The sequence below is a fragment of the Labeo rohita genome, chromosome 5 (genome assembly GCF_022985175.1).
Source record: "Labeo rohita strain BAU-BD-2019 chromosome 5, IGBB_LRoh.1.0, whole genome shotgun sequence".
Lineage (NCBI taxonomy): Eukaryota > Metazoa > Chordata > Actinopteri > Cypriniformes > Cyprinidae > Labeo > Labeo rohita.
In genome coordinates this window covers 35683407-35710522 of record NC_066873.1, presented here as the reverse complement: position 1 = coordinate 35710522, position 27116 = coordinate 35683407, and the positions used below count along the sequence as shown (strand labels likewise).

The 27116-nt window shown below is 38.8% G+C and overlaps 1 protein-coding gene across 1 annotated transcript; it reads left to right on the top strand.

The window, feature by feature from the left end:
• The first annotated feature begins 809 nt into the window (after positions 1-809).
• On the top strand, positions 810-24842 carry rusc2 (RUN and SH3 domain containing 2). The gene is given in 14 exon segments (XM_051108658.1): positions 810-1185; positions 7444-7626; positions 7628-9145; positions 10290-10827; positions 13096-13761; positions 15086-15283; positions 15497-15643; positions 17235-17311; positions 17420-17594; positions 17673-17778; positions 20489-20535; positions 20706-21783; positions 22915-23091; positions 24391-24842. Coding segments are annotated over 13 exon segments (4935 nt in total). The 5' UTR covers positions 810-1185; positions 7444-7602; the 3' UTR covers positions 24575-24842.
• Positions 24843-27116: the final 2274 nt, after the last annotated feature.

Genomic DNA, 27116 nt, shown 5'->3' with positions numbered 1-27116 from the left:
TTTTTCAGGTTCTTTGATGAACAGAAAGTTCAGAAAAACAGATTTATCTGGAATAGAAATCTTTTGTAACATTATAAATGTCTTCATCATCATTTTTTGAACAATTTCAAGCATCCTTGCTAAATAAAAGTAATAATTTCTATAATATAATACTTTTGAATGATATAGTGTATAATGTTACAAAAGCTATTTATTTCAGATAAATGCTGATCTTTGGATCTTTCTATTCATCAAAGAATCCTGAAAACTTCTAAATATTGATGATAATAATTTTAAAAAGTGTTTCTTGAGCAGCAAATCAGCATATTAGAATGATTTCTGAAGGATCATGTGACACTAAAGACTGGAGTAATGCTAAAAATTTATCTTCGATCACGGGAATAAATCATGTTTTAAAATATATTTAAAAAAGTAGATAGTATAAATATTTGTTATATTTAGACAGAATCTGTACATCTGTTGTTACTGATTTGCATCCACTAAAAATGACTTTGGGACCAGTTGGTTAAAAGTAATGTGAAATATGTTCTGAAAAAAGGTCTAGCAACAATTGTCAGTTTAGCAAGCAAACACCATCTTTAAATATTGCTTATCCCTTTGCAATGACTTTTACACTGTGTGCCCTAAATACCCACATACTTTTTGGAACAACTGTATTCTGTGTTTTCCCTATCCTACCCAGCTAAAATTAGATGGGCCTCCCAGACAGATGGGCCCTTAGACCATTCATGAGACATGCCAGCTATTTAACTCAGAGTCTGAGAGTAAAGGCAGGCATTCTTCGACTAAACAATGAGAAATGCATCTCTAGTAATGACTAGAGAGCGGGCTGAACAAAGAGCTGCCTGCAGGGGACCAGAAGTCTAACACCCCACCCACGCACCCTCACGCTGTCAAACCACAGTATGCAAAACCGGACATCTGGACCCAAAAGACGTGATTTGTGAACGCGGACCATCGCAAAGACGGCCAAAAGTCAAGCATTGTGAGGACGCACACTAGCCTGTACGCGAGGGAGGAGGATGTGCCGCGCGCTTCATCCTGACGTAGCGCCGCTCGCTCCAGCCCTGCGCCGCTGTTGCGCTCAATATCTTCACCACAAAATCAACCCAAACGTGGCGGTCGTTCAGCGTGATTTGACATCGTGATATCAAGGACTCAAGAAAGATGACATTTATCGTCAGCGTGAGTATTAATATGCTTTGCTTTTATAATTTAATGGGAATTTGGTAAACACGGTGTGGTGGAAGCTAACGGGACTGCCTGCTGGCAAATATTACATCACTGCTGCTGATTCAGGTTTAACAGAAATTGTGATTTTGTTCATTATTAAAATGAACTAACACGACATTTATGCGTATTGCTATTTTAAAATGGTAAAATACAGACGCTGTAGTCGTGTGCGTGTAACGTTACGCCGTTATCTCTGCCCGTTTTTACCCTCGCATCGTCGTTGTTAACATTAAATATCTGCACTGTCTTAAATATTTTTACTGTCTTAAAGGTGGTTTTCTCAGCCTTTAGAATAATTAGTAACAGAAATCATGGTCCAAAAGAGGCATAATAGTGCCTAATAAAAACAAACGGTCATGGACGGTCTGTATTTTTATTGTTTTGATGCTGATTGGACAGTGGTTATTTATGTTTCGACTTGCTTTTATTATGATGTTGCATCGCATGTCAAAAAGAAAGGAATATACGAGTGGTAAAATCTCTAAATAGGCCCACAGATACAGGGCGTGCTGCTGTTATGTCAAATATGCCTCCGTGATTCGCTGTTAGCGAGTGAGGCCTGTGTTTGCGCATATCGATCAAACCACCAGCGGTTCGTGAATAAACACCAGTCACATCATCACCTGACAACGTTATAGAAAACCTTACAAATCATAATAACGAAAAATAAAACGGATGTTAGCGAGCGAACACGAAAAGTAGCCGCATGAAGGCTTGTTAATATACACATATGTATGTTTGATGTACGTCATTTACTGACAGGGATTTTTCCATATGACTTGACTATCCCCTAGTATGATTTTAAAGGGAAAATGCTATAAAAATAATTTACAAATACATTTATGCTTTTAATTTTAGTACCTTTATTAAGTGTCATTCCCATAAAGGTTATTGTTAGAGAATTGTACCACCCATTATTATTATTATTTATTTATTTATTTTATTTTAGTGGTTAACTGACTTTTAATTTGTGTAATAAAGTTTAAGGTTTATCTTAAAATGTGCCACCACCACATATTATCATATTTGACCAAATCCATTTGAATTTTATATACATATTATGTCTTTACTAATTGTGACAAATGTTGTATTGGACAAAACAGTCAGATGATGTTGCTTCAGAAGTGCCTCTAACTGAAGAATCAGACACTATCAGCAACATTACCTGCAGTTTTCCTTTATAAATGTGACCTTGGACCACAAAACCAGTTATAAGTGTCAACATTTTACTGAGATTTATACATCATCTGAAAGATGAATAAATAAGCTTTCCATTGATGTATGGTTTGTTAGGATAGGACAAGTTACAACTATTTGGAAATCTGGATTCTGAGGGTGCAAAAAATCTAAATATTGCTTTAAAGAGGTCCAAATGAAGTTCTACTAATTAAAAATTAAGCTTTGACATATTTATGGTAGGAAACTTACAAAATATCTTCATGGAACATGATCTTTACTTAATATCCTAATGATTTTTGGCATAAAAGAAAAATCGCTAATTTTGACCCATATTGTTGGCTGTTGCTACAAATATATCCGTGCTACTTATGACTGGTTTTGTGGTCCAGGGTCACCAATGTTGTTAAAATGCACATTCCGATAAACAAACAGTGAGCTTGTAACATTCTGGATGCTCTCTGGCAATTTGATCACTTCAATGTAGAGAAACACCACTGAATATAACATTTATTTTGTGTTGCATAACGCACAAAGGCTGAAATCTGTTTCTTTCTATCTCTGAGAGAACTTTCTAGTCTGATTCCATTTAACAAAAGCAGCTTGTGTTCAAGAGATGACTGAGATGTCGTCATTTCAGTTAGTAGCTTATTATTGATTGTGAGCGGTTAAAATTGAACATGATAGTGCAATATAATAAAACTGACTGTAGATGATATATCATTTTTGTTTAGCATACCGTTTTTCATAACAACCACAGTAGTTTATTTTATAGAAATCATAGTTAGCTGGTTAATGTTATTATTTGGTAATTGTAGAAGGGCTATAATTGTGTATGTAGTCTGTGGTCAGCGTTTCTATGTTTTTGCTAAACAGGAGCTTGATGTATACTTTTATCCTGACAGACTTTTTATATTAAAGTGTGAGAAAGTAAAAAAAGTCTAGCACTTTCTTTAAAGTCTAGTCTTTTTCGCTCACTCTGTTTTATTTCTTCTTATTATTTGGTCTTGTATAAGTTCGATATTGTGTGTTACTTGCGTGTTTAGTGCCTTGGCCAACACTGATGTTTTTTTTAGACATTTAAATATGAGTCACTTTGGGAAAAGACACATTATGGAAACCAGTAAACCCTTTTTATCCCTGGAAGTCTATTCAGAGACAGTTTACTCATCATTTTCTGACTGTAACCTAATTTTTTAGATTTCTAGGCTATTGTTATCTTACTTCAAGTTGCCAGAATGGCTGTTTGAAAGTAACATCTATCTTTAAAGTCTTGAAATGACAATATTTTTGTCAAAACGGCCTGTTAAGCAAATTACTTTCTGCAGGTTCAAATAGGCTATGTACAGTTCTCTTCTACTGTAAAAAGAAAGAGGATGAATAATTTAGTGTAAATTTGCATAATATCCTTTAATCATCTGAAAATATGATACTAGAAAAACCAATCTGAATTCTATTCCAAATTTGCTACTCGGTTGCTTAATAAATAGTACAAACAAAGCCTGTTTGTAATGCTTTTTACCCAAACCTCTCTGTGTTTGTGCATGTGTGAGAGGCATGCCTTCTTGTTGCCGTCTGTCTGCAGCTGTCTGTCTGATCTTGTAGCTAAACACCCAGTCTGTGGAATGTAGTGTCTGTCATGGCCTGTAGTTATGTAACATGAAAGAGGGAGAGAGAGAGCGTTTCCTGCCCCCTTAACCAGCCTCTCTGTCCTTTTTTCATTTTATTTACTACAGAAATGGATGAGGACGTTGTGATGTAGCTCGACTGGTACTGGTAATTTCAGCCAAATAATTTCCCTGGTCAATCTAGCAGTCTATCACTAGGTGGTCCCTACAGTATGTCTCAGTAGTGTGTGACTGATTAGATGAAGTCAGGCTAAAGTGACTCATGAATTACTGGAAATAGCTGCCTCAGACTGTGTGAACTGATGTAAGGTCCAAGATACATTTCAGTGTTTTTCCTGTCAAGTTGAAAGTGGAGTTCAGCAGCATCCTGTGAGGAAAAGCTTTTCATTAGTGTGGTTTGTTGGGACCCTAAGAACATGAATCTATTTTTTTCTGATGGAACAGAAGTAGCAGCAGTTCTTTTCTTTCACATTTTGACGTACAGTGGTGGCCAAAATTATTAGAGCACTAGTATTTTCACCAGCTAAAATGGTTTTAAGTCAGTTATTTCTGTCTTTTGCTGTAGTGTGTCAGTAAGAAAAAATCAGTTTACATTTTCAAACATTCATTTTGCCATGAGATTTTTGTTTGCACAAGGAGTCTGACAACAGCCGGTGCTCCACACAGAGATCTGATCTCATCCTCATCCAGTCTGTCTGGAATGACTTAAAGAAACAGAACAAACGGAGACAGACTAAATCCAGAAGAACTGTGGCAACATCTCCAAGATGCTTCAAGAAACCTACCTGCAAATCTACAGTACTGTTAAAAGTTTTAGGAACTTGTGTAAAAATGCTGTGAAATGAGGATTCTGTCAAAAATATTGTCATTTAATAGATTTTCTTTATCAATTAACTTCTGTTAACTAAATTAAATCAACATTTGATGTGACCATCCTCTGTGTTTAAAGCAGCTTTTGCCCTAAGTGCACTTGCGCATAATTTTTCAGGTAACTTTGCAGGTAGGTTTCTTAAAGTATCTTGGAGACGTTGCCACAGTCTTTTTGGATTTAGTCTGTCTCATTTTGTTCTGTTTCTTTATGTCATTCCAGACAGACTGGATGATGATGAGATCAGATCTCTGTGTGGAGCACTGGCTCTTGTCAGACTCCTTGTGCAAACAAAAATCCTACTTGATTATTACAATTAATGGTAAAATGAATGTTTGGAAATGTAAACTTACTGACACACTACAGCAAAAGATAGAAATAACGTACTTAAAACCATTTTTAGCTGGTGAAATTACTAGTGTTCTAATAATTTTGGCCACCACTGTACATCCACTGTACATCAGTCAATTGTTGGTCTTACCTTACCAATTAAAAGTATGTAATTTTATTGGAAGATTGAGTCATGACATTTTGATTAAAAAAAACCAAAACAAAACAATAAAATAAATGACATCTATTAAGTAAATAGAGTGAATTTTAATTTCATGCCAACTTTTGTTTTGTTTTTTTGAAGAATTAGCTAATAGTGTTGCATTCCAAATGTCCTTCTGAAAATAAGTTTGTGGATTGGATCACAAACAATTTGACAAGATAATATTTTAAAGTAATGTGGTTCACAATATGTTTTCTTAAACATACACAGTTTGGCAGGAACACATGAGTGTTATGTAATGGAGTTTAATCTGGTCAGACTGCAGAAGGACACAGACAGTTCAGTGAGGGTTCTCATTGACAGGTGATGTTTGCCGAGAATCACTTGCTTTATTATGGTTCCTCACTGTAAAAAGATAAAATGCACAGAATTTCCACATTCTGTGTAATCGTTTACATAATTATTGGCAACATAATAAATGTACTTACAGGAACAACCTCAGAAAAAATAATTGAATTACTATATGTTACGATAATGGCTTTAGTGCCATTTCTGGGTTTTAGGTTAGTTTGGTAAAACATGAAAAAAAAGTAGACTGAGTGCCAGATATTCTTAGATGTTTTCTAGGCATAAAAACACATACATAATCAACAAATGCCCAGTAGGCCCAAGACTTCTGTCAGCCTGCCAGAAACACTCTCGTATTGGCCCTGGCCCTATTATTGTGCCCTCAACCACATGTAAAATGAATGCTAATAACCTTATTTTATAATGCCTTAATGTCCATGTTTAGACAATAATAATCTTTTTTCCTGTTATCCAATGGCACTGTTCTGGATTATCCCATTGATTTTGTCTTAGTCTACAATGGGACAACTATCACCAACATCCTGGCACACACACATACAGAGACTTTCAGATGATGTAATGTGCTCTACTACTTCACAGAAACGGTTTTAGGTCATTGTCAAGCTTTGCACGTCCTGTTTCTTTTTGCTCTAGCTGTCTGCCCACTCTGAGCCCCAACAACAGGTCACCGACCCACAGCCATTTCCTCCTTCCAAGATTTCCGCCTGTCTAAAATAAGGTCAACATTCACCACTTAGCCCTCCCTTCCTCTCTCTAGTAGATTTTGGGTTGGGTTGGAATCTCTAGTGAAGTCGGCACCATTGGTACACAAGTAAAAAATATACTGAATATCAGTTTGACCAAAATAAGAGCCATGGTCATAGCTGTGGTTTAGTGGTTGACACATATGTGCCACAGTGCTTGTGCAGGTGACATGGAGTTCATCTTGCATCATTTCCTGACTTTTACTATCATTTTCCATTCTATTTCTTCTGTTCCCATAATTAAAAATGTCAAAAAATTAATTAAGAAATTATCTCTGAACTGAAAGTAAGATACTGTAGTTTTAAGTAGACCTCACCATCTCTATTGCGATCTGTTGTTATCTCTAAATGATCACCTCAGTGACTTTTACGGTAAAAGCCAGATATAATTTTTTTTTTTTTGTTTCTTTATATTAAATATAATTTAATTGTAAATCATGTCTTTACCTGTGTACCAGTTAATTAATAGATTATCTACATTCTATATCCATGATCATCTGTAGACTGTAAGCAGATCAAGGAGCCTGTAAACTGGATTTAGTTAATTATTTAGCAGTTTACTTAAATATTTACTTTAGGTTTCTTTTTGTGTGTTTTTGGGAGATGGTCCTCACTGCAGAGCACAAGACCTAGTGGGCGAGGTTGGATTCATATCCAACCCCTCCCACTTTACATATCCCTAAACCTACCCATCTTCACCCCTAAACCTAGCCATCTCCACCCCCTGGATGTGGATGTAACCTTGCCCCCTGGATCTTGTGTACTGCAGTGAGGGGCTACTGGATTTTGGTACCCCGTAGATTATGTTGTGTCTTGATATGCTTACACAATGAGACACCTAACTAAAAAGCCCTTTCGCCTTATGAAGTATAACTTAATGTCTAACACGAAGATCATTTAAAACTGAATCCTGTCTTTTGTCTTTTTTTCCAGATGTTTACCTTCCACGATGAGATCCTCTTTAACCTTTTCTTTAACGTTCCTCACTTTCCAAAACCACGGATCGGCATTGGACGTGTGAACTAAAGTCGTCAGAAAACCACATACTGTAAATATCCAAATATTCTTCATCCTCACCCCCACTAGGAGAAGATGGACAGTCCACCTAAGCTAGCCGGGGGAGACTCTTATTGTCCACCACATTCCGCTGGTTCACTGCCAGGTTTCGAGCTCAAGACAGTGCTGTGGTAGTCCACTGAAAAGGAACAGCAACCCTTTCAGCTGTCCTGAGAATCTTGGATTGAGCCGGACTACCTCCCTACCTGAGAGAGACATTCTTCAACGGGAGGCGTTGGTGTACAGTAGCCTCATACAGACATCGAGCAGCAGCCTTAGCTCTAGTGATACTTTTGGCGATGGAGGAATGAGAGGGGAGAAACGGGGGAGAGGAGGGCGAGATGGGAGTATGGCAAGCGATACTTCCTCTTTCACCTCAAGCAATTCTGAAGATCAGGCTCAAGGCCTGCTGATGAAGACACGTGAACGTCCAAGACGTAACCCGTTTCTGCTCAACACTGAAGATGAAGATGACGAGGATGAAGACAATCTGAATGGATATTTGGAAGATTCCTCTTTTCACCTGCATGGAAACTCGCATGAAATCTCAAACGCATCACTTGCAAATGAAGACTTGCCACCGTTCCACCTGCATGACCTTGGGTTCACAGCTGAACCTTTTCTCCTGCATGGGTCTACAGAAAAACAGTGGGGTTCCACAAATGGGCCTCGTGGGGAAGCAGAGAGCAGAGGCCACACAATAGGTGGGACTTTCGATTTGTCTACTCACATGGAGGGCCTGAACTTGCTGAGATTAGATAGCCAGAGGCGCCACGGAAGCAGTGGTTCCACCCTTTCAATGGACTGTGGTGAGCAAGAATGGGGTGAGGACGATGATTATGAAGACCACTCCATGCAGGGCGGCAGAGGAAGCTCAGAGTGTTCCAGTCTTGCAGCACCACATTGTTCCTGTTGTGGCCTTTCTCAGCCATACCCTGAGCCTTTTCACGAATCATTTTCTGAGTGTCACCAGGGCTATGGCAGTGATTCCTCCTGCAATAGCTCGGATGGAGTGCTGGTTAACTTCAGCACAATCTACAACAAGATGAACAATGTTGTCCCGGCCAAACAGTCACTCAATATCAACAGTTCCGCCGAGCAGTCCTGTGCCTCATCTGTGTCTGAACTCATTGGGATGTGCGGAACAGAATGTAGCAGCGGACGCGGAGCTTTCTACCTGGACTTACACACCTCCCCGATCGAGCCCCCTCAGCATCCTTCGGCCACTCAAGAACTTGCAATCTCTTCTTCTGTATCTCAGCCACAAGGTGCCACTTTGGAACTAGATGCCAACTGTAACTCATACCACAACCTTCTTGGAAGCGAGGGACTGTCCTCGGCTGAAACCTCTGCCAATGAACTCACCTCGTGTCTTCAAAGCCAAGCTCGCTTGGTTGTAGCAACGCAGAATTACTACAAGCTTGTGACGTGTGACCTTTCTTCCCAGTCCTCTCCCAGTCCAGCGGGATCATCAGTTACAAGCTGCTCAGATGAGCACAGCAAAGGAAGTCCCACTCAGCCAACAGAGTACTACCTATTCCAACAAATGAAAGAGGACGAAGAAGAGGAAGATGCAGAGGTGCTATATTAGTGGTGTTAGCTTGCATTTAGCATTTTGTGCCATCACTCATTCTATACTCCAGGGGTGGTGAACGCCGGCCCTGGAGAGCCGCAGTCCTGCAGAGTTTTGCTTCAGCCCTAATCAAACACACCTAAACAAGGTAATCAAGGTCTGAAGGGCTACTAGAAAGCTACAGGTGGGTTGGTTTTATCAGGGTTAAAGCTGAAGTCTGTAGGACTGTGGCTCTCCAGGACTAGGATTTGCCATTCCTGTTATTCTCCTTAGCAATATGACACTACCTTTGTACACTGTAGGGCTGCCCTCGACTAAAGAATTTTCTGGTTGACTAGTCATTCATTTTAAGCATTAGTCAACTATTAGTGGCATGTTTATTAATAAACCATATCAATCATAGTAATGAGCCTTTAATTGTCTGCATAGCCTAATAAGTGCTCCAGTAGTGGATGTGCCTGTATGCATGTTTCATATGGATTACATGATCTGACAATATTTGATTTCCATTGGTTCATTTAAAAGTAGTCATTTCACTCTCTATCGATAACCTATATTTTTCACGTCTGTTAGGCAAGTATACAAGGAGAACTTGAAGTTTCTTGCTTAAGCTCACAGAGACAGAGGCAGCAAATGCACATCCTATTTGCTTTATTTTACAAAAGCACAGCGTTTCGTTGTTATTGTGAGAGCACACAAATAAACAGATTTGAAAGATGTATTACTCTTATCTGTTTGACTAAAAATAACGTAAAGTATTTTAAGAGCAAGTGACCACACCGGCACCTCCATCTGTCATGCAGTATAGGCACGCTACTATTCAGCTTCCAAACTCCGCACAGACACTTCAGTAGTGCACATTTTTCTAGGTTAATATCAACGATTGATAGGTGAGTGTTTGGATGTCCTGCCCAATATTACCACATAGACCAGCCGTTAACAATCTGTCCATCACGGACTGCGTGACTTTGCAACTTCCTGTGGCTTTTATTTTCTACTACTAAGTGACAAATAAAATTTTGGTCGACCAAGCCTCTTGTTGTTGACTAAAGGTTAGTTGACTATTACGGGGCAGCCCTAGTACACTGTACCTTCTTATTTTTCTTCAAACTTCTAACATCTTTTACATTACTTTCTTTTCTTTTGCCAGAATGACGAAAACGATCCAAGTGAGATTGACTCTACCCGTGAGAATGTAATCGAGGGGCAGGTGTATATCAACATCTCCCCACCTATGACAGCCTGCAATTCAATTGGTGCTTCGGGGAGCGGTCGACCTCGTTCTCGTAGCTACGATCGGAACTTGGACAAGTCTCCGTCTCCTCGCCTTGGATCCTTGGAGCGCATGCTCAGCTGCCCTGTTCGGCTCAGTGAGAGTGCAGCCCCTAGCCCGCCACCTCCACCACGTGTCACTTCTTTTGCGGAAATAGCGAGGAATAAGAGGAGAACTGGAGGGTCGCCATCACAGAAGAATGGGATGGAGGCCACGTCCATGCACTCTCACTCGTCTGGAGAGTTTTCACCCATCATGGAAGACCTTTCAAAGGGTCAGAGCCACAGTTTGCCACCACTTACTCGATGCCATAGTCAAGGGAGCTGTGATTTGTCCTCCCCGCATAGACCACGGAGCACACCACTTCGGGAATCACCAGGGGGAGCGGGAAAACAGCCTCGAACTAAGGCAGAAGGTAAGAGAACTTTTTTTTTCCAGTATCTTCCAAATACAAAGATGAACTGGTGCATCTAGTTTTTAACCGTGCACTCAAACACTCACAAAGAAGAGCACAAAAGGGTCATGTAATTGCACCTCAACTCAGAATGCTTTTATGACGCAAGATTAATGTAAACACAGCCCACTGTGATCACCCTTTAATTCGTATCAACCTTTTCGAACTTGAATGATTTTGAGTTTGAATGATTATTTTAGGTTCAGGTGCTTGTAAGGAAGCAAGCAGAGTGCGGACGTTTCTAAGGGTGTGTTCATACTTGCAGTTTGGTTCATTTGGTTCATTTGGTCTGGACCAAAAAGGAAAATATAACATTTGGTTCTGGTCTGCTTAGCGTTCACATTTGCATTTTTGACAGTGAACCTAAAGATACCGAACCTAAAGGCATAGTGATATTGTACATTCACAACCTGATTGGTCAGGTTGAATGCTGATGTGTTCAATTTGATGTGGTGATGCACAGACTTTTTATGACATCAAAGTACCCATTCACCAGTCGGTCTGCTCAGCGCTGCTTTAAGTCAGATACACCCAATGCCGTCTGCTGGACTAATTCCGCGTTCCAGACAAGGTTGGAAAATGGAACGTCGGAGTTGAAATGTCCCATTTCCAACTTCTGTGAGTTCTGAGTTCCAGTCAATCAAACGTCACGTAAACATATTTCTGACAATTATGGCAAAAACAGAAGGAGGAAAAACTAAATCCTGCCTTTCGTTTTAAAAGCAGCTGACAAAAAGCTAAAATAAAGGTATCATTTTATAAACTTAATGTCTAATATTTTTTAATTTGATGCAAGTTAACTCCACACTATGCACGTTGGAAGCAGTGACATCAAATGATGTGAGGTTGGAGTAGATCGATCTGCCCCGAATTCACAGGTCAGACATCCGACTTCAAGCTGTTTTCCAGACGTTATTTCCAAGTAGGAGGTGGCAAAAATCCTAATTTCGAATTGTCTGGAATGCAGCATAGGCATTCTTGTTGTTATTGTACATATGATTTTATTTTCACCACCTACAAACTCACGAAGAGCTTATAAAAGGTTTTTTTCCCTTTTTTGTTGCTCCACATTTTCCCCGATTTTGTGTTGGATAAACTACTTTCATGTCACATAGCATTTTGTCTATTCTTTGTCTGTTCTTTGTTTGAACATAGCGGTTCGCTTAGAAGTACAGTGGTTGCCCTTAACATGATTTGTTTGTTTTATTTTGCAAACTAATTTGGTTAGTATCTGCTAAAGGATACTACTCTTTCACCCTGGGGCAGTTGCAAGGCTGTTGTTAGAGTGTTTTCAGCACGTTTAGGCTACTTTGTGGTCGCTAGAGTATGTTACTGGGTATTGCTAGTATGTTCTTGGTTGTTCCTTATTTTGGCCCAAGTCATAAGAAAAAAAAAACTTTACTGGATACTGTACGCTTTGGACCCAAAGATCGTTCAGTTATCCTCAATAATACTCACCCTTTGTCATTCCAAATCTATATGACTTTTATCCATACAAAAAAGTATCTTCTTTAACAGTTCTGTGCAAAAATAAATGTTATGTCAACGCAAAAGAAACAGGCAGACAGGTTAGCTTGAGTTAATGGAATGCATGTTAGTTCTCTCTGTGCGATGCTGCCCCTGCTGGCTTTGACTGGGTACTGCAGTGTACTGAGAGCTCTGACATACGAGTACTCAGGCATGTGGAGAAAACAGTTTACGTAATAGCCGAGTGACGTTTCACACATACTGTGTGCCGGTCAGAGCACACGTAACACACACCCAGAGGTGTACACAGAGGAGCTTCAAAAACAGACTGTTTTGGTTATAATATCCTGGTTGTTTATGCACCTATGTTGGTCATTAAGGTTTTGGAGCAGTGTTTTAAGGTATGTTTTTGACAAAGTTGTATGGTGTTTGTTTTATGTATGGTTTTGTTTCAGCTTCATAATAAGAGCCTGTTGTTGCTGTTTCTGGTTTTATTCCAGCAGTTTTAAAATGCTGTGTCACTGCCCTAGCCTTTCTGGGTTAAATTTGCATCAAACAATTTGCTTCATATGATAATTATATGTATCATGTCAATTATAATGATTTACAAAGCTTTAGTTACTGTTAATGTTTGCATTACTGAATTAAAGGATATTCTTGCCAGAGACTCTGATGTTTTAACTTTCTAATTTTGTTCTTAATCCTTATCTTCTTCTCCAACCCCTCCTTGCTTATCTCTCTCTCTTGTCTATCTCCCCCTAGGTGGCCTGTCTATCTCCACAGACTCCTCTCCAGTTGTAATTCGCTATAGCAAAGATCAACGTCCGACCTCATTACCCATTCAGCCTTTCACTTTCCAGCACCAGTTTGGTAAAACCCAGACGAAGCCTATCCTTCCTCTTTTGGACGGATACATCAGCCATATGCAGGCTCGAGGGGCTGCAGCGGCTGAGGGAGGTGAAGATGACTCGGAAGAAGATCGCAGGCCACCTCATGGCCCCTCCAACGTACCTACAACAGTACGGCCGTCCCCACTGGGGAGCTACTCCCCAGTTCGCCTCCAAGGTGCACCCACCTCTTCTGGAACCTGTTCGACATGCACTCCAACCCCGGGTGGTCCAAGGCCACCGCGTTCCCTTTCTTGCCCCATCTCTGCAGGTCTCCTGCCTCAGCATACCCCACCTGGAATGGCCATACGTACAGAGACTCCTAAACTTGCTCCCTTACCTCCAACTCCGCCTCCACCTCCGCTGATGAAGCAGAGTCCGCTGATGCCTGCATTGCCCACTAGAAATCACTGTTTCCACCGTGGCAATTTGCCGACGCTTCCCAGTTCTGGACTCAGTCCTCTTGGACAGTTGGAACCAGCGCCACAGGAGGAGCCAGTGAAGGTTTTACCAGCATGTGTGACACAGCGACAGCCTAATGGTAGGTTTGGAACAAAAACGAGTGAATTTGGACTGGTCATTCTATAATTAGGAGTACATTTAGAATCTGACAATGTGAAGAAAAGAGTTTTCCTTTTTTCCCCAAAAACCCAAACATGACCTTACATAGCTGCTTTGAAACAATCTATATTGTATAAAGTGCTATATAAATAAAGGTGATCTGTAGGAATATATGCATAAAATACCATCTATGTTTGCTACTGTCTATTTTTACTGGGTAACACAGTTGACAGGTAACTTAGTTGACATTTTTAGTGTTTTGGGCCTATACTCAACATGGAAGCCTAAAACTACTGAGCATATGGTATGTTTAGAAATATATTTTCATAAACAAAACATAAGTTTTAGTTAAATTGTTTTGTTTAAATTTGCAGCAATAATACTTGTGTAACACTGTTGACAGTCAGTTAATCCACTCTTGACACAGGTTTGCTAGTTTAACCAATATTAGGGGAAAGAGAGAGAACATAACTTCTAGTGTTTCATCCATATCATTAAACTGTGCAAATTATGCAGAAAATGGGACAAACCATTCATTTTCTAATGGGTAACTTAGTTGGCAAAGGTTTTTTGGACACAAATAAAACAAGTTATGTCACAATAAACACTTATTTTTGAAGCACACACCCAAATGTCTTGATAACCTAGTCTAACTGAAGACAAACTAAGAAATTCATTTATATTTAAGGTAATTTCCATGCTTAAATTCAGAGTAGATTGAGCAACTTCACAAAATCGGACAGCTGAATATCAGGGTTGTGTGTGAAATGAACATCAATTTTTGAACAAAAGATATGGCTTTTTGAACATATAGTAGTGTGATTGGGAAAATTATAATTGTGTACTAGAAAATTAAGCATCTGGGATTTATATTGCTGAAAATATATTAAAAATATACTTCACGGACATGAGATGTACCCACAATTATAGAATGACCCGGACACAGTTTAGGACACTTCTAATTGCCTTGAGCTTGTAAAAATCAGTTTTTATTTATCATGATTTGAAGTGGATGTGTCAGTAGAATCATATAATGGCTGCCTATCTGTACAAAGCCTTAGCTTCTGGACTTTTCTTTCCTTTAACTACTGCTAACTCGTTCTCTTTTCTGTCCCTCCTGTTTCCCCTTTGGCATTTTCACAATTTTATTTGACCCTTCTTACTGTTATTTCCCTTTTGCAACTTTTCACTGTATATGTACGTTCATCCATCTTACTATCCATTCACCAATACCTCTTTCTCTCTTTTCGTATTCCATCAATCCTTTGCCACCATCCCCTTTTTCCTCCATTTCGCCCCCCTAGTGCACCACCTCTCCCCGCAGGCACTCAAATGGAGAGAGTACAGGCGCAAGAACCCTCTTGGTGTGGAGCGTGGTAAAGACGGCCCTCATTCTTTTTCTTGTGCTTTGGAAACCAAGAGACCTGGAGCTCGTGTCATGCGGCGCAATGTGTTTGATTTCCCTCCCACCAGTCAAACACTCAGCTTCGGCAGACTGAATGGTGCTGAAACAATTTCTATCACCCAACAGGGGTTGAGGGGAATGAGCCGGAAAAGGGGTTGGGGTGGGGTGATTCTGTTTATAAGCAGTAAATGTAGTTCGAGAACACTTAAATGTGACAATCGTATTTTTTGTCTGTCATCACCAGTTTGTTTTGTCTAGCAGTGTCTGTGTATGGTTGCATTTATCTGACTGATGTTGTTTTTGTTTATAGGTCAGTCTTTGAGGCAACTTCCGCAGTACTACAGCGACTTCCTGCCTGAATATTTCTCTCAGACAGAGCGCCCCCCAGAGGAATTCTGCTTATCTCCTGACGCTAATACTGATGAATCCATCTCTATAGACCTGTTGCAGAAGCGAGGTGTGTGTTTTTGTTTTGTTTTGTTTCTGTGTAGTAATCCTAACAGTGTGTTCAGTATCATTGTGAAGTTCTTAAGTTAACCTTACGTCTGGTAGAGATGAAATTTCCTAGATTTATATTTATCCTGTTGAAAAAAGCAGCATGTGCTGGTTAGGTAGGTTTTGATGCATGGATGCTGCTTTGAGCTGGTTAAAGCTGGTCCTTAGCTACTCATGTGCTGGTCCTAAGCAACTAGCTCCTGCTCAGGACAAGCTTGGGACCATGACCATCTTAAACCAGTTTATGACCAACACATGACCAGTTTAAACCAGCTTAAACCAGCATCCATGCTTCAAAACCTACCTAACCAGCATAAGCATTTTTTTTCAACAGAGTATATTTAGATTTACATTTATTTATTTACCTGACACTTTTAATGAAAGTGATTCACAAATTAGTTTTATATGACTTTTTTTAAAATAAAGCTAACAGAATTTAGATTTGTTGTGGGTGAACCATTATTTTAAAGGATTAGTTCATTCTAAAATTAAAATTGTGTCATCCAACATGTTCATGTCTTTCTTTCTTCAGCCGAAAAGAAAGTAGAGTTTTTAAGGAAAACATGATTTTTTTTCCATATCGTGGACTTCAATGGGGATTAGCAGTTTGAAGGTCTAAATTGCAGCTTCAAAGGGCTCTACACAATCCCAGCCAAGGAATAAGGGTCTTATCTTGCGAAATGTCTGTCATTTTTTAAAATGTATTTACATTATAACCACAAATGGTCATTTTGCACTCGTTCAAGCATTACGTAGTCACGTTGGAAAGGTCATGCTTGACATAGATGGAATTACCGAGCTAGTGCAAGATGAGCATTTGTGGTCAAAAAGTATATCCATTGCTTTTTTTTTTTTTTTTAAGAAAAATCGCTAGATAAGACCCTTATTCCTTAGCTGGGATCTTGTAGAGCCCTTTAAAGCTGCATGGAAACAGCAATTTGGACCTTCAACTTATTGAACCCCATTGAAGGCCACTATATGGAGAAAAATGATAATGAAATGAAATGTTTACTTCAAAAACCTTAATTTCTTTTCGACTGAAGAAAAAAAAAACATGAAAATAAGGAGTGAACAAATCCTTTAAGCCATTCCTTTTGGCTCTCTGAATTGTTTCGCAGTTTAAATAATGTCCAGACTGACCTAGATCGGTCACAGTCTTATATACAGCAGTATAATAACCTCAGCAAGCTCATGTTTAAAGCTAGTTATAGTTAGTATGAACCTTATTGTTGCGGTTAGCCCTTTAGCTCTTAAATGAATTATAGTGTTATTGCTCCTCATGCACACATAATATGAATCTGCAGTCAATGTTAAATGTGCCCTGGTGACTAGAATGCGGAAAAAATCTGTCTCTTGATGTTGTTTCCATTGGGACCTCGTGTCAAGGCCCCTTTTGCTTTAAACTTATCTCACATATTGACCCTGTAAACTGCATTAGCACATGGCAGAGTGTGTTTGTGTGTACATATTATTAGTTAGAGTTTAATTTTATATAAAGAAATTAAATAATATAATTTTATTTATTCTGTCTTCTGTGTGTCCTTATGTACTAGGTTTGGTGAAGGCCATAAACACAGCAGTGGATCTGATCGTGGCTCATTTTGGCACCAGCCGGGATGCAGGAGTAAAGGTACAACATTTAAACAGCGTTAAACTCAGTGTACTTGAGTTTTATTGTCTCACCAAAGGCAGTAAAAATTGATAGTACCCTCTGGTCCACTTTCACTCTCTCTTACAGGCCAAATTGGGCAATAGCTCTGTAAGTCCGAATGTGGGTCACCTTATTCTAAAGTACTTGTGTCCTGCCATTCGTGAAATACTGCATGATGGACTGAAAGCATATGTACTGGACCTGATCATCGGGCAACGTAAAAACCAGCCCTGGAGTGTGGTGGAGGCCTCCACACAACTCGGTATGAGAAGAATGATGAAGGTGATTATCATATGTATGAGAATGAAGGAAATGATTTAGGCTTTCCTTTCTCTCCTAGGTCCCTCTACACGGGTTTTGCACAGTCTGTTTTCTAAAGTCAATCAGTATTCTGAGCTGACCAATCACAGTATGAGACTCAATGCCTTCATCTTCGGCCTGCTAAAGTAAGCTTCTTTCATTTCTCTCTCTCTTTTCATCTCCCTGCTCTTCCTCTTACTCTTTCTAATCACACTCATCTTCATACTGCTTATAAAAGCACATTTTTGTACCTTTCATCATTTTTTGCTTGTTAATTCATCAACATGAAATTAAAATGGATTTCTTAATTTACATTCCCTAATTTGCGATTTGTTGGATTCTTGTCAAGTTTTTCTAACTGAATATACAGTTGAGGTCAAAAGTTTACATACATCTTGCAGAATCTGCAAAATGTTCATTATTTTACTATTTCACATTTACATTCACATTTTATAGTTCACAAGAGAAAATAATAGTTGAATTTGTTGAATTGAACGACCCTGTTAAAAATGTACATGCACTCAATTCTTAATGTGTTCTGTGTTGTTACCTGAATGATCCACAGCTGTTTTTTTTTTTTTTTTTGTTTAGTGATAGTTGTTCATGGTTCCCTTGTTTTTCCTGTACAGTTGAACTGCCCGCTGTTCTTCAGAAAAATCCTTCAGGTCCCACAAATTCTTTGGTTTTTCAGCATTTTTCTGTATTTGAACATTTTCAACAATGACTGTATGATTTTGAGATCCACCTTTTGACACTGAGGACAACTGAGGGACTCGTATGCAACTATTACAGAAGGTTCAAACGCTCACTGATGCTTCAGAAGGAAAAACCATGCATTAAGAGCTGAGGGTGAAAACTTTTTGAATATGAGGATCAGGGTAAATTGAACTTATTTTGTCTTCTGGGAAACATGTAAGTATCTTCTATAGCTTCTGAAGGGCAGTACCAAATGAAAAAAATATGATATTTAGGCAAAATAAGAAAAATCTACACATCTTCATTCTCTTCAAAAGTTTTCACCCCCAGCTTTTAGTGTATCGATTTTCCTTCTGAAGCATCAGTGAGCATTTGAACCCTCAGTTGTCCTCAGTGTGAAAAGATGAATTTCAAAAGCATTTCTTATTTTGGTAAAATAATTAACATTTTGCAGATTCTGCAAGGTGTATGTAAACTTTTGACCTCAACTGTAATTTTTCAATTGGAAATGCCTCAAGCAAAATGCAAATGATGACTTTAAAATGTATAGTCAGTGCATTTTGATGCTTTTCTTAAAATTATTTATGAACCTGTCTGCTTTTTCAAAGGTCTAAAAGCACGGTTTGAGAACTAACACTTCTTTTTAGCAGTCCCCCGAGAAATAGACGGCACAGACAGAGTGAGATATTCCGACATAAAGATGATAGTTTCTGTCTTGAATTAATTGATAGCATGGAAGGTGCTGCTTAATATTCTAGGAGTTTCTGAAAGGAAAAAGATTATATATTTGACCATCAATTGCATTGCAGTACTGCAGTGTCTTATCTTAAGACGAAGTTTTACATTCAGTATTGCATCATGAATTTAGCCAATTACATGTATGTAATTAATGTTTGTTCTAGATTTGATGTTTGCTGTTTCTCAGAATTGATTTCTAATAAGCACAATAACACAAAGACAAATCATAATATCTGAAGAAAAGAAAAAAAAAAAAAAAATATATATATAATACATTTTGCCATTTTCTACCTTTTAGAACAGTCTTTGTGATATAAAATGGTGTCTTGGTAGGCAGCTTTACTAGGTTTTGGAAGAGTGATTTTTATTAGCACTATAACAAGCCAGGTCTAAAAAAACCCTCAAATCTTGCTGTCTAAAACTCTGCAGTGCGTTTTGAGAAGTCTTTAGAAGTCATCAAAGACTCCAGTTTTGCTTTGATGGGCCTTGACGTAGTCATCCAGCTCCTGTGCAAACTCCTATTAAAATTACAGTCAGAGACACAGCACTTTGATCATTAGTTTCAATTATGCATTATGCAGCATGCTGATCTCTCTCTCTCACTCTGTGCTGTGCTCACTCTTCTTCTTGAGATCAATACAAAGTGCAGTAATCACTTTCCAGGCTCCTTGTTGTTGCACTTGTAGTATTTCACTTTAAAACTGATTTCCAGGGGTCTTCAACAGGGGGTCCTCAACATCGATAAACATATGTGTCTTTGGACCACAAAACCAGTCATAAGGGTCAATTTTTTTTAATTGAGATTTATATATCATCTGAAAGCTAAATAAGAATCTGAAATCTGAAAGAATAAATAAGGTTTCCATTGATGTATGGTTGGTTAGGACAGGATAATATTTGGCCGAGATACAACTATTTGAAAATCTGGAATCTAAGGGTGCAGAAAAAAAAAATCTAAATATTGAAAAAATTGCCTTTAAAGTTGGCCAAATACAGTTTAATAGGACAATATTTGGTCAAGATACTACTATTTGAAAATCTGGAATCTGAGGGTGCAAAAAAATAAAAATAGTGAGAAAATCTCATTTAAAGTTGTCCAGATTAAGTTTAATAGGACAATATTTGGCCGAAATACAACTATTTGAAAATCTGTAATCTGAGGTGCAAAAAAAATGAGAAATCACCTTTAAAGCTGTCCAAATGAAGTTCTTAGCAAAGCATATTTCTAATCAAAAATTAAGTTTTTAAATATTTATGGCATAACATGGTATATATATGTATGTATGTATTTATGTATATTGAAGGCCCCTGCCTCTGGTATAAATGTATTATTTCTACAGTAATGTTAAACATTTCCTTTTTACCTCAGTAGTTTTGGGTCCATGGTTTTACTTGACAACACTAACCTTTACTTTTTTTCAGCTTGCGCTCTCTGGAATTCTGGTTCAATCACATTTATACACATGAAGGTAGGTCAATGCTTTCTGGACTTCATGCTGCAACATTTATTTTCATTGTCTTGTTTTAAGAGTAGTTGGCTGTAGTTAGGAATGGTGAAGCAGAGCCAATTTTTTCTTATACTCCATTGCCAGTATAATTCTAATATTTAGCATTTTTTTGTTCTGGCATGGTTCTTTAGACATTATAGCAGCCCACTACCATCCATGGGGTTTCCTACCCCTGTCTCAAGGGGCCTGCCAGCCACTGTTTGAAGAGTTGCTGCTCCTCCTTCAGCCGCTCTCACTGTTGCCCTTTGACCTTGACCTGCTATTTGAGCCACACCAACTACAAAAAGGGGAAGAACACCTGAGACGCAAAGAACAGCTGTGCTCTGCTCGCCAAGGCCTCGACCAATCAGATCGCTCCACTTTTCAGCTCATGCGAGGTTGTGGAATGTTGGAGTCTGGAGCACAGGAAGTGGGAATGCTGCCTCAGAGAGAAAGGTTCACGTTGAGAGATGAGGACAGCCAGCTTAGGACGGAGGGAGTGACATTAAAAATGAAATGCGATCGGCGGAGGAGTGCAGGAGCTGAGCGTGAATCACAGGATAAGGAGGCTGGAGTTGGCAAAGAGTGTTTGAGAAAGAGTGACACAGGACATATAGATGGTGGCGGGTGGTGTGCTGCCAGGATGAAGGGAGTTGGAGAAGACTGTGAGAAGGAGAAAAGGAGAGAAAGAGATGGAGATGGAGCCAAACAGAAAAACAGACAAGCTGGCTGGTGGTACCAGCTGATGCAAAGCTCACAGGTTTACATTGACAACTCCACCGAGGGCTCAAAATTTGTGAAGTGGGAGAAGAGGAGGAAAGGTGGCATCGAGAGCCACCGGCAAAGCCTTCCACCTGCTAGAGAAGGTGTGGTTGAGGGGGCCGAGGCCATTCAGCAGGTGGATGAACAGGTGGAACATGGCCGGACCAGCAGTAGCAATATTAATAGCATTGGCAATGGTGTTCTCCACCACTCAGCATTGTCAGAACCCACCAAAGTTGCAAAAGGGAAGCCATCGTGGATGGGAAGTCCACCGGAATCAGTGCTCACTGAGCTGAAGAAGAGTAAGGAGAAGCAGCCAGACTGCCAGGATGCCTATGAAGGGGTTCAGGCCCAGCCAGGAGCAGGGGAGGATGGGTCGGCACAGGTGCTCCGCTGGGGTCGGCTGTTTGGAGCTGGAAATGCAAACAAGGTTGAGAAGAGCGAGCAGAAATCAGTCAGGAAACAAAGGTGAGTTGGCAAACAAACAGTCTCTTTTCACTGGAGATTGATCAATCAGGATGTTTCAGCAGTTAAAGAGACAGTTCACCCAATAATTAAAATTTTGCTATTAATTACTCACCCTCATGTCGTTCCAAACCTATAAGATCTTCGTTCATCTTCAGAACACAAAAGAAGATATTTTTGATGGAATTCGAAAGCTGACAATGCATAGACAGCAACACAACTACAATGTTCAAGGCCCAGAAAGGTAGTAAGGACATTGTTAAAATAGTTCATGTGACATCAGTAGTTAAACCATCATTTTATGAAGCTACGAGAATACTTTTTGTGCGCAAAGAAAACAAAAATAACGACTTTATTTAGCATGCATGGTACTGTTGTGAAAGCATGTTGGAAGACTGAAAGGAAAGAGAAAAAATTGTTGAATAAAGTTGTTATTTGTGTTTTCTTTGCGCACAAAAAGTATTCTTGTAGCTTCAAAACATTAAGTTGAACCACTGATGTCACATGAAATATTTTAACAATATCCTTACTACCTTTCTGGGCCTTGAAAATGGTAGTTCCATTGCTGTCTAAGCAGGGTCCGAAAGCTTTTGGATTTAATAAAAAATATCTTAATTTGTGTTCTGAAGATGAACAAAGGTCTTACGGGTTTGGAACGACATGAGGGAGAGTCATTAATGACAAAATTTTTTATTTTTGGTTGAACTATCCCAAGAATGATCACTATAACAATAACTGTTTTTAACTATATCCACAACAATGGACGATAACACTCATGCACGGAATGCTTAAGTTTTTTAAGGTGGGATGGGTTCGGAATGTGATTCCAATGATATCTGATGACAGATGACATCTGTGTTATTATCATTGTGGTGTCAATTTATCTATGAAGAACAATTATTAAAACACAAGTATCATTCTTGGTATAAACAGGCCTGTTCACATCACAAATATTACTATAAAGCTGGTCCAAAATTAAGTTTGATTTCCTTCAACTTACCAAATCTCAATTTCTTTATTTTCAGAATAAGTTGGTTTTACACATTGCCAGAAGCTAGCAGCATCTTTTACAGTGGCATTTTTTTTTTTTACTATGAACTTATAGCTAATTTTCTACATATATGTTCCTCTCAGATTGCCATCTGGTTGGTTGAGTCTCGACCGTTCCGTGTTGGATCTGGTGGCTCAGTCTGTTGGAGTGGGGAAAAGAGCGGAGCAACAATCTCTCACAACTCAAAGCCAAGAATCCCACCTTGGCCCAACTGAACAAGCACAAACACAGAATCCACAAACACAGAGACAAGCTCTACGGTAATGTTGTTAGACAAGTTATTATGACTAGTTCTGCAATTCTAGAAGAGAAACAGTGTTTGCAAGGCAATGACAGAAGAATTTTAAGTAAGCTAAGGGTTTAGGCTTTGGTTTAGGCTGTATGAAGGAAAATGTGGTGCCATTAAAGGAGAACTCCACTTTCAGAACAACAATTTATAAATAATTTACTCACCCCCTTGTCATCCAAGATGTTCATGTCTTTCTGTCTTCAGTCGTAAAGAAATTATGTTTTTTGTGGAAAACATTTCAGGATTTTTCTCCATATAATGGACTTCACTAGTGCCCCGATTTTGAACTTTCAAAATGCAGTTTAAATGCAGCTTTAAAGGGCTTTAAACGATCCCAGCTGAGGAAGAAGGGTCTTACCTAGTGAAACAATCAGTCATTTAAAAAAAAAAAAAAATTAATCTGTATACTTTTTAAGCACAAAAGCTTGTGTAGCACAGGCTCTGGGATGCGTGTCTACGACGCTACGAATCACGTCTAAGTTCATCGTCTGTGTACTCCGGCTCAAAAAGGTAGAGTATGGTGAAAAACTCTTATTTTCTCATACAACAATCGTCCAACATCGTTGTACCTTTTTGTATGTAAACAGCGTTTGACTTACTTGCACTTCCTTAGTCTTTGCACGTTCGCTTTGTAAACACTGGGTCTGTAGCTCTGCGTGACAATTCGATGTGATTCAGTAGTGGGTAGCGACGTGGACGTGCATCCCAGAGCCTGTGCTACACAAGCTTTTGTGCTTAAAAAGTATACAAATTTTTATTTTCCGAAAAAAAAAAAAAAAAAAAAAATGACAGATCTTTTCACTAGATAAGGCCCTTCTTCCTCGGCTGGGATCGTTTAGAGCCCTTTGATGATGCATTTAAACTGCATTTTGGAAGTTCAAACTCAGGGCATCAATGAAGTCTATTATATGGAGAAAAATCCTAAAATGCTTTCCTCAAAAAACATAATTTCTTCACGACTAAAGACAGAAAGACACGAATATCTTGGATGAACATCTTGGATGACAAGGGGGTGAGTAAATTATTTGTAAATTGTTGTTCTGGAAGTGGACTTCTCCTTTAACAATTGTTTTTTTAGCACTTCGAGGTAAATTAATACCAGTAGTTTGGTGGAATAAAATAGAAATGCTTCACTGTAATTGGCTAAGCATATTTAATGTAATTATTTGCATATAAGAAGATATTACTGCCATGCCTGATTATTTTACTTGATTTTTTTCTCTCAACTAAAGTTTTCTTTTTTCTTTCTTTCTTTTTATGTCTCTTTCAGTGAGGTGAAGGCGTTATGCCATCATATTGCCACAGAGCCAGGGCAGCTCAGTTTCCACAAAGGTGACGTGCTGCAGGTGCTCAGCAGGGCAGACTCTGATTGGCTGCTGTGTGCTCTGGGCGACAGCCAAGGCCTTGTTCCCATCATATACGTCACCTTGATTGAGGACAGTCAGGAGCGTTAAAACTCGTAGGCTCCGATAGACACGGGTGTGAGATGTGGTTGGGGACAAAGACGAGGGTCACTGCTTTTCTGAATATAAAATCTGCTGCACAAGGGATGAGTCTGACGGATTCATTACGTGCTTGCATGTGTATGTAAACACCAATACACCAGTGCACACACACAAACATCACACTTTGCTGTTGTGAAAGCACCCTCTTTGTTTCAGTGAACAGCATTGAGCCAACCAGTGATTAGAAAGTGTAGATCTAGTTACTGAGTAGTAAAATTGTTTGCAATGAGCCATCAGGTTTTGCAACTTAGCTTGTAATCATAAATGTCAATAGCCTTTTAAAAAGAACTAAAAAACCAAATGAAGTTGTTAGATGACACTACTGGCACATATGCCTTGTCTTTACTAAATACTGTATGATTTTATGTAATCTAGATGTTAACCAATTTATGTGTTGTGCACGTGCCCTTCAGAGGCTGCGTGTGAACTGGAGGTCGTTCGTGAACATCTCTTTCTCACACTGTTCGTGCAAATAACTGTATAAAGCTGAATAGTACATCACTGAAAAGAAACGCCTCGGTTTTTAAGTCTACAGGAAGCTCATTAACTTTGAAAAAGACTAAATATATTCCCAGGCTTACAGGACAAGGGAAATCAGCCTGTCCAAAGGCTTTTTTGTCTCTAACCTGTGCTGCTTTGACAGGTAAATTGATACGCTAGTGCTATCACCACAATCTCTGTCTCTTCATTTCAAACTTTTTCAGCAAATAAGGGACAGTTTACAACAAGGTTGCCTGCATGTGACTGAGTGCATCACAGATGTTTTGCTTTTCTGATACTTAAATGATTTAAAGAGTTGAAATAAGCTCAATCTTTAACCTTAAATGTTCTATATTCCTTCCTGTATCAACCTTTGCACAATCCGCAAGAGATATAGAAAGGGAAAATGTGTCCAGTGTTTGTCTACTTAAATTTTTGGTTGTTTTGATTTGGTTTAAGGAGCTTTTGAGTCAGTTTGGCCTATGTTTATTAAGATAGGTAAGTCTGTAGATGAACGGATGGATGTATAGATAGAATGGAATGGATTTAGAGAGTTTTATGTACAGTAAGTAGTTAAATAGATGGAGAACAAAAAAGAGGTCATTGGGGTGGCAAATCCCGTCCCCTTTCAATATATTCAATTAATGAGATGATTTCCTCCAGATAGTAAAAGTGTTCCTCCAGACACTTTAATGCTTAAATATTATTAACTACTATAACACTTTCCTCTGCTTTCGCAGTAGAGGACAAAACGGCATTTAGAGAAGGATGGTGAAATACTACGTATGATATTACAGTGGTACCCTATTGTGCATTAAATTATGGCTCTTTGATGTGCTAAATTTAACTCAAGGCCTTATGGAAGGGAATGTGTATTATGTATTTTATTATAGCATTAAATTGTTATTTCGGGACTGAGTATGATCAGCAATTTTATTTAAAAACCCTCGGGCCCTTGGTATGACACTTGATATGCTTTTGCTTAAAGTAATATATATAAAATCATATTTTGATTTGATTTTTTCAAATTGCTTTATTGAGACATCAATAGATGATTGTCAAAGTATGTTTTTGTTAAAACAGTTTTATGATTTGTATTATTTTCTATTTATAAAATGCATTAGTCATTATTTTGTGTATTTGTAATGTAAATATGTTGCATTCTCATGTTCTCAAAAGAATTATTGACTTTGTTATTAACAGCTTTAAATGCTAATAACGAAAACCATTCAAATGTACATTATACTGTTATGGGATATTACGAGTAGAAAAAAATGCTCTCACAAAAAGCTGCGCAATCTAGATTGTAGTGCTGCTGCTTTAGGTCAATCCTGGTCACTTAAGGTTTGTCTGTTGGTCTTCCAAATACGCTTTGCTTTCCACTAAATCCACCTGGTAAATATCAGAGAGAGAGAGATTGTGAGAGAAATAGCTGTCCAGTGCCTTTTTGAACCAATGCGTCTGTTAGTGGGATTCAAGAGTGGTTCCTCACAAGTGGTTGGTGCCATTCCAGTTGTTTTTTCTTATGTATGAAGTGGGAATTAAAAGACTGTGACCAAACTGGAATCAGACTATTTTACTTTTTCATGCAGATTGATGCAGGATAAACACCAGTGAAAAAGAGGACGCTTTAGTTGTGAGGGTGATGTATGTTTGTGCAATGTTCTCTCTCTCTCCCTCTCTCTATCTGCTTTGATCCTCCCAATATTTCTGGCCTGTATATACTGTACGATACCTGTAGCTCACCTGGCTCTCTTTTCCCCTATGTGACCATGTTGTGCTCCTATAACATTACCATCATGTATGGATATCAATAACAAAGTGCTCATGTGAACAAAGTGCTGATGCAGTGTCTCTTGTCCTTTTTTAAGTGCTGTGTTAATGAGTGATTGTTTGATGATTATGGTGTTTGGTCTTGCGTTTTTCAAAATCCTGGTGCCACCTGAATCACAACACAGTTACCACTGGCCAGTTTTACTGATGAATATATGTTCATTGTTAGTTCATAAAT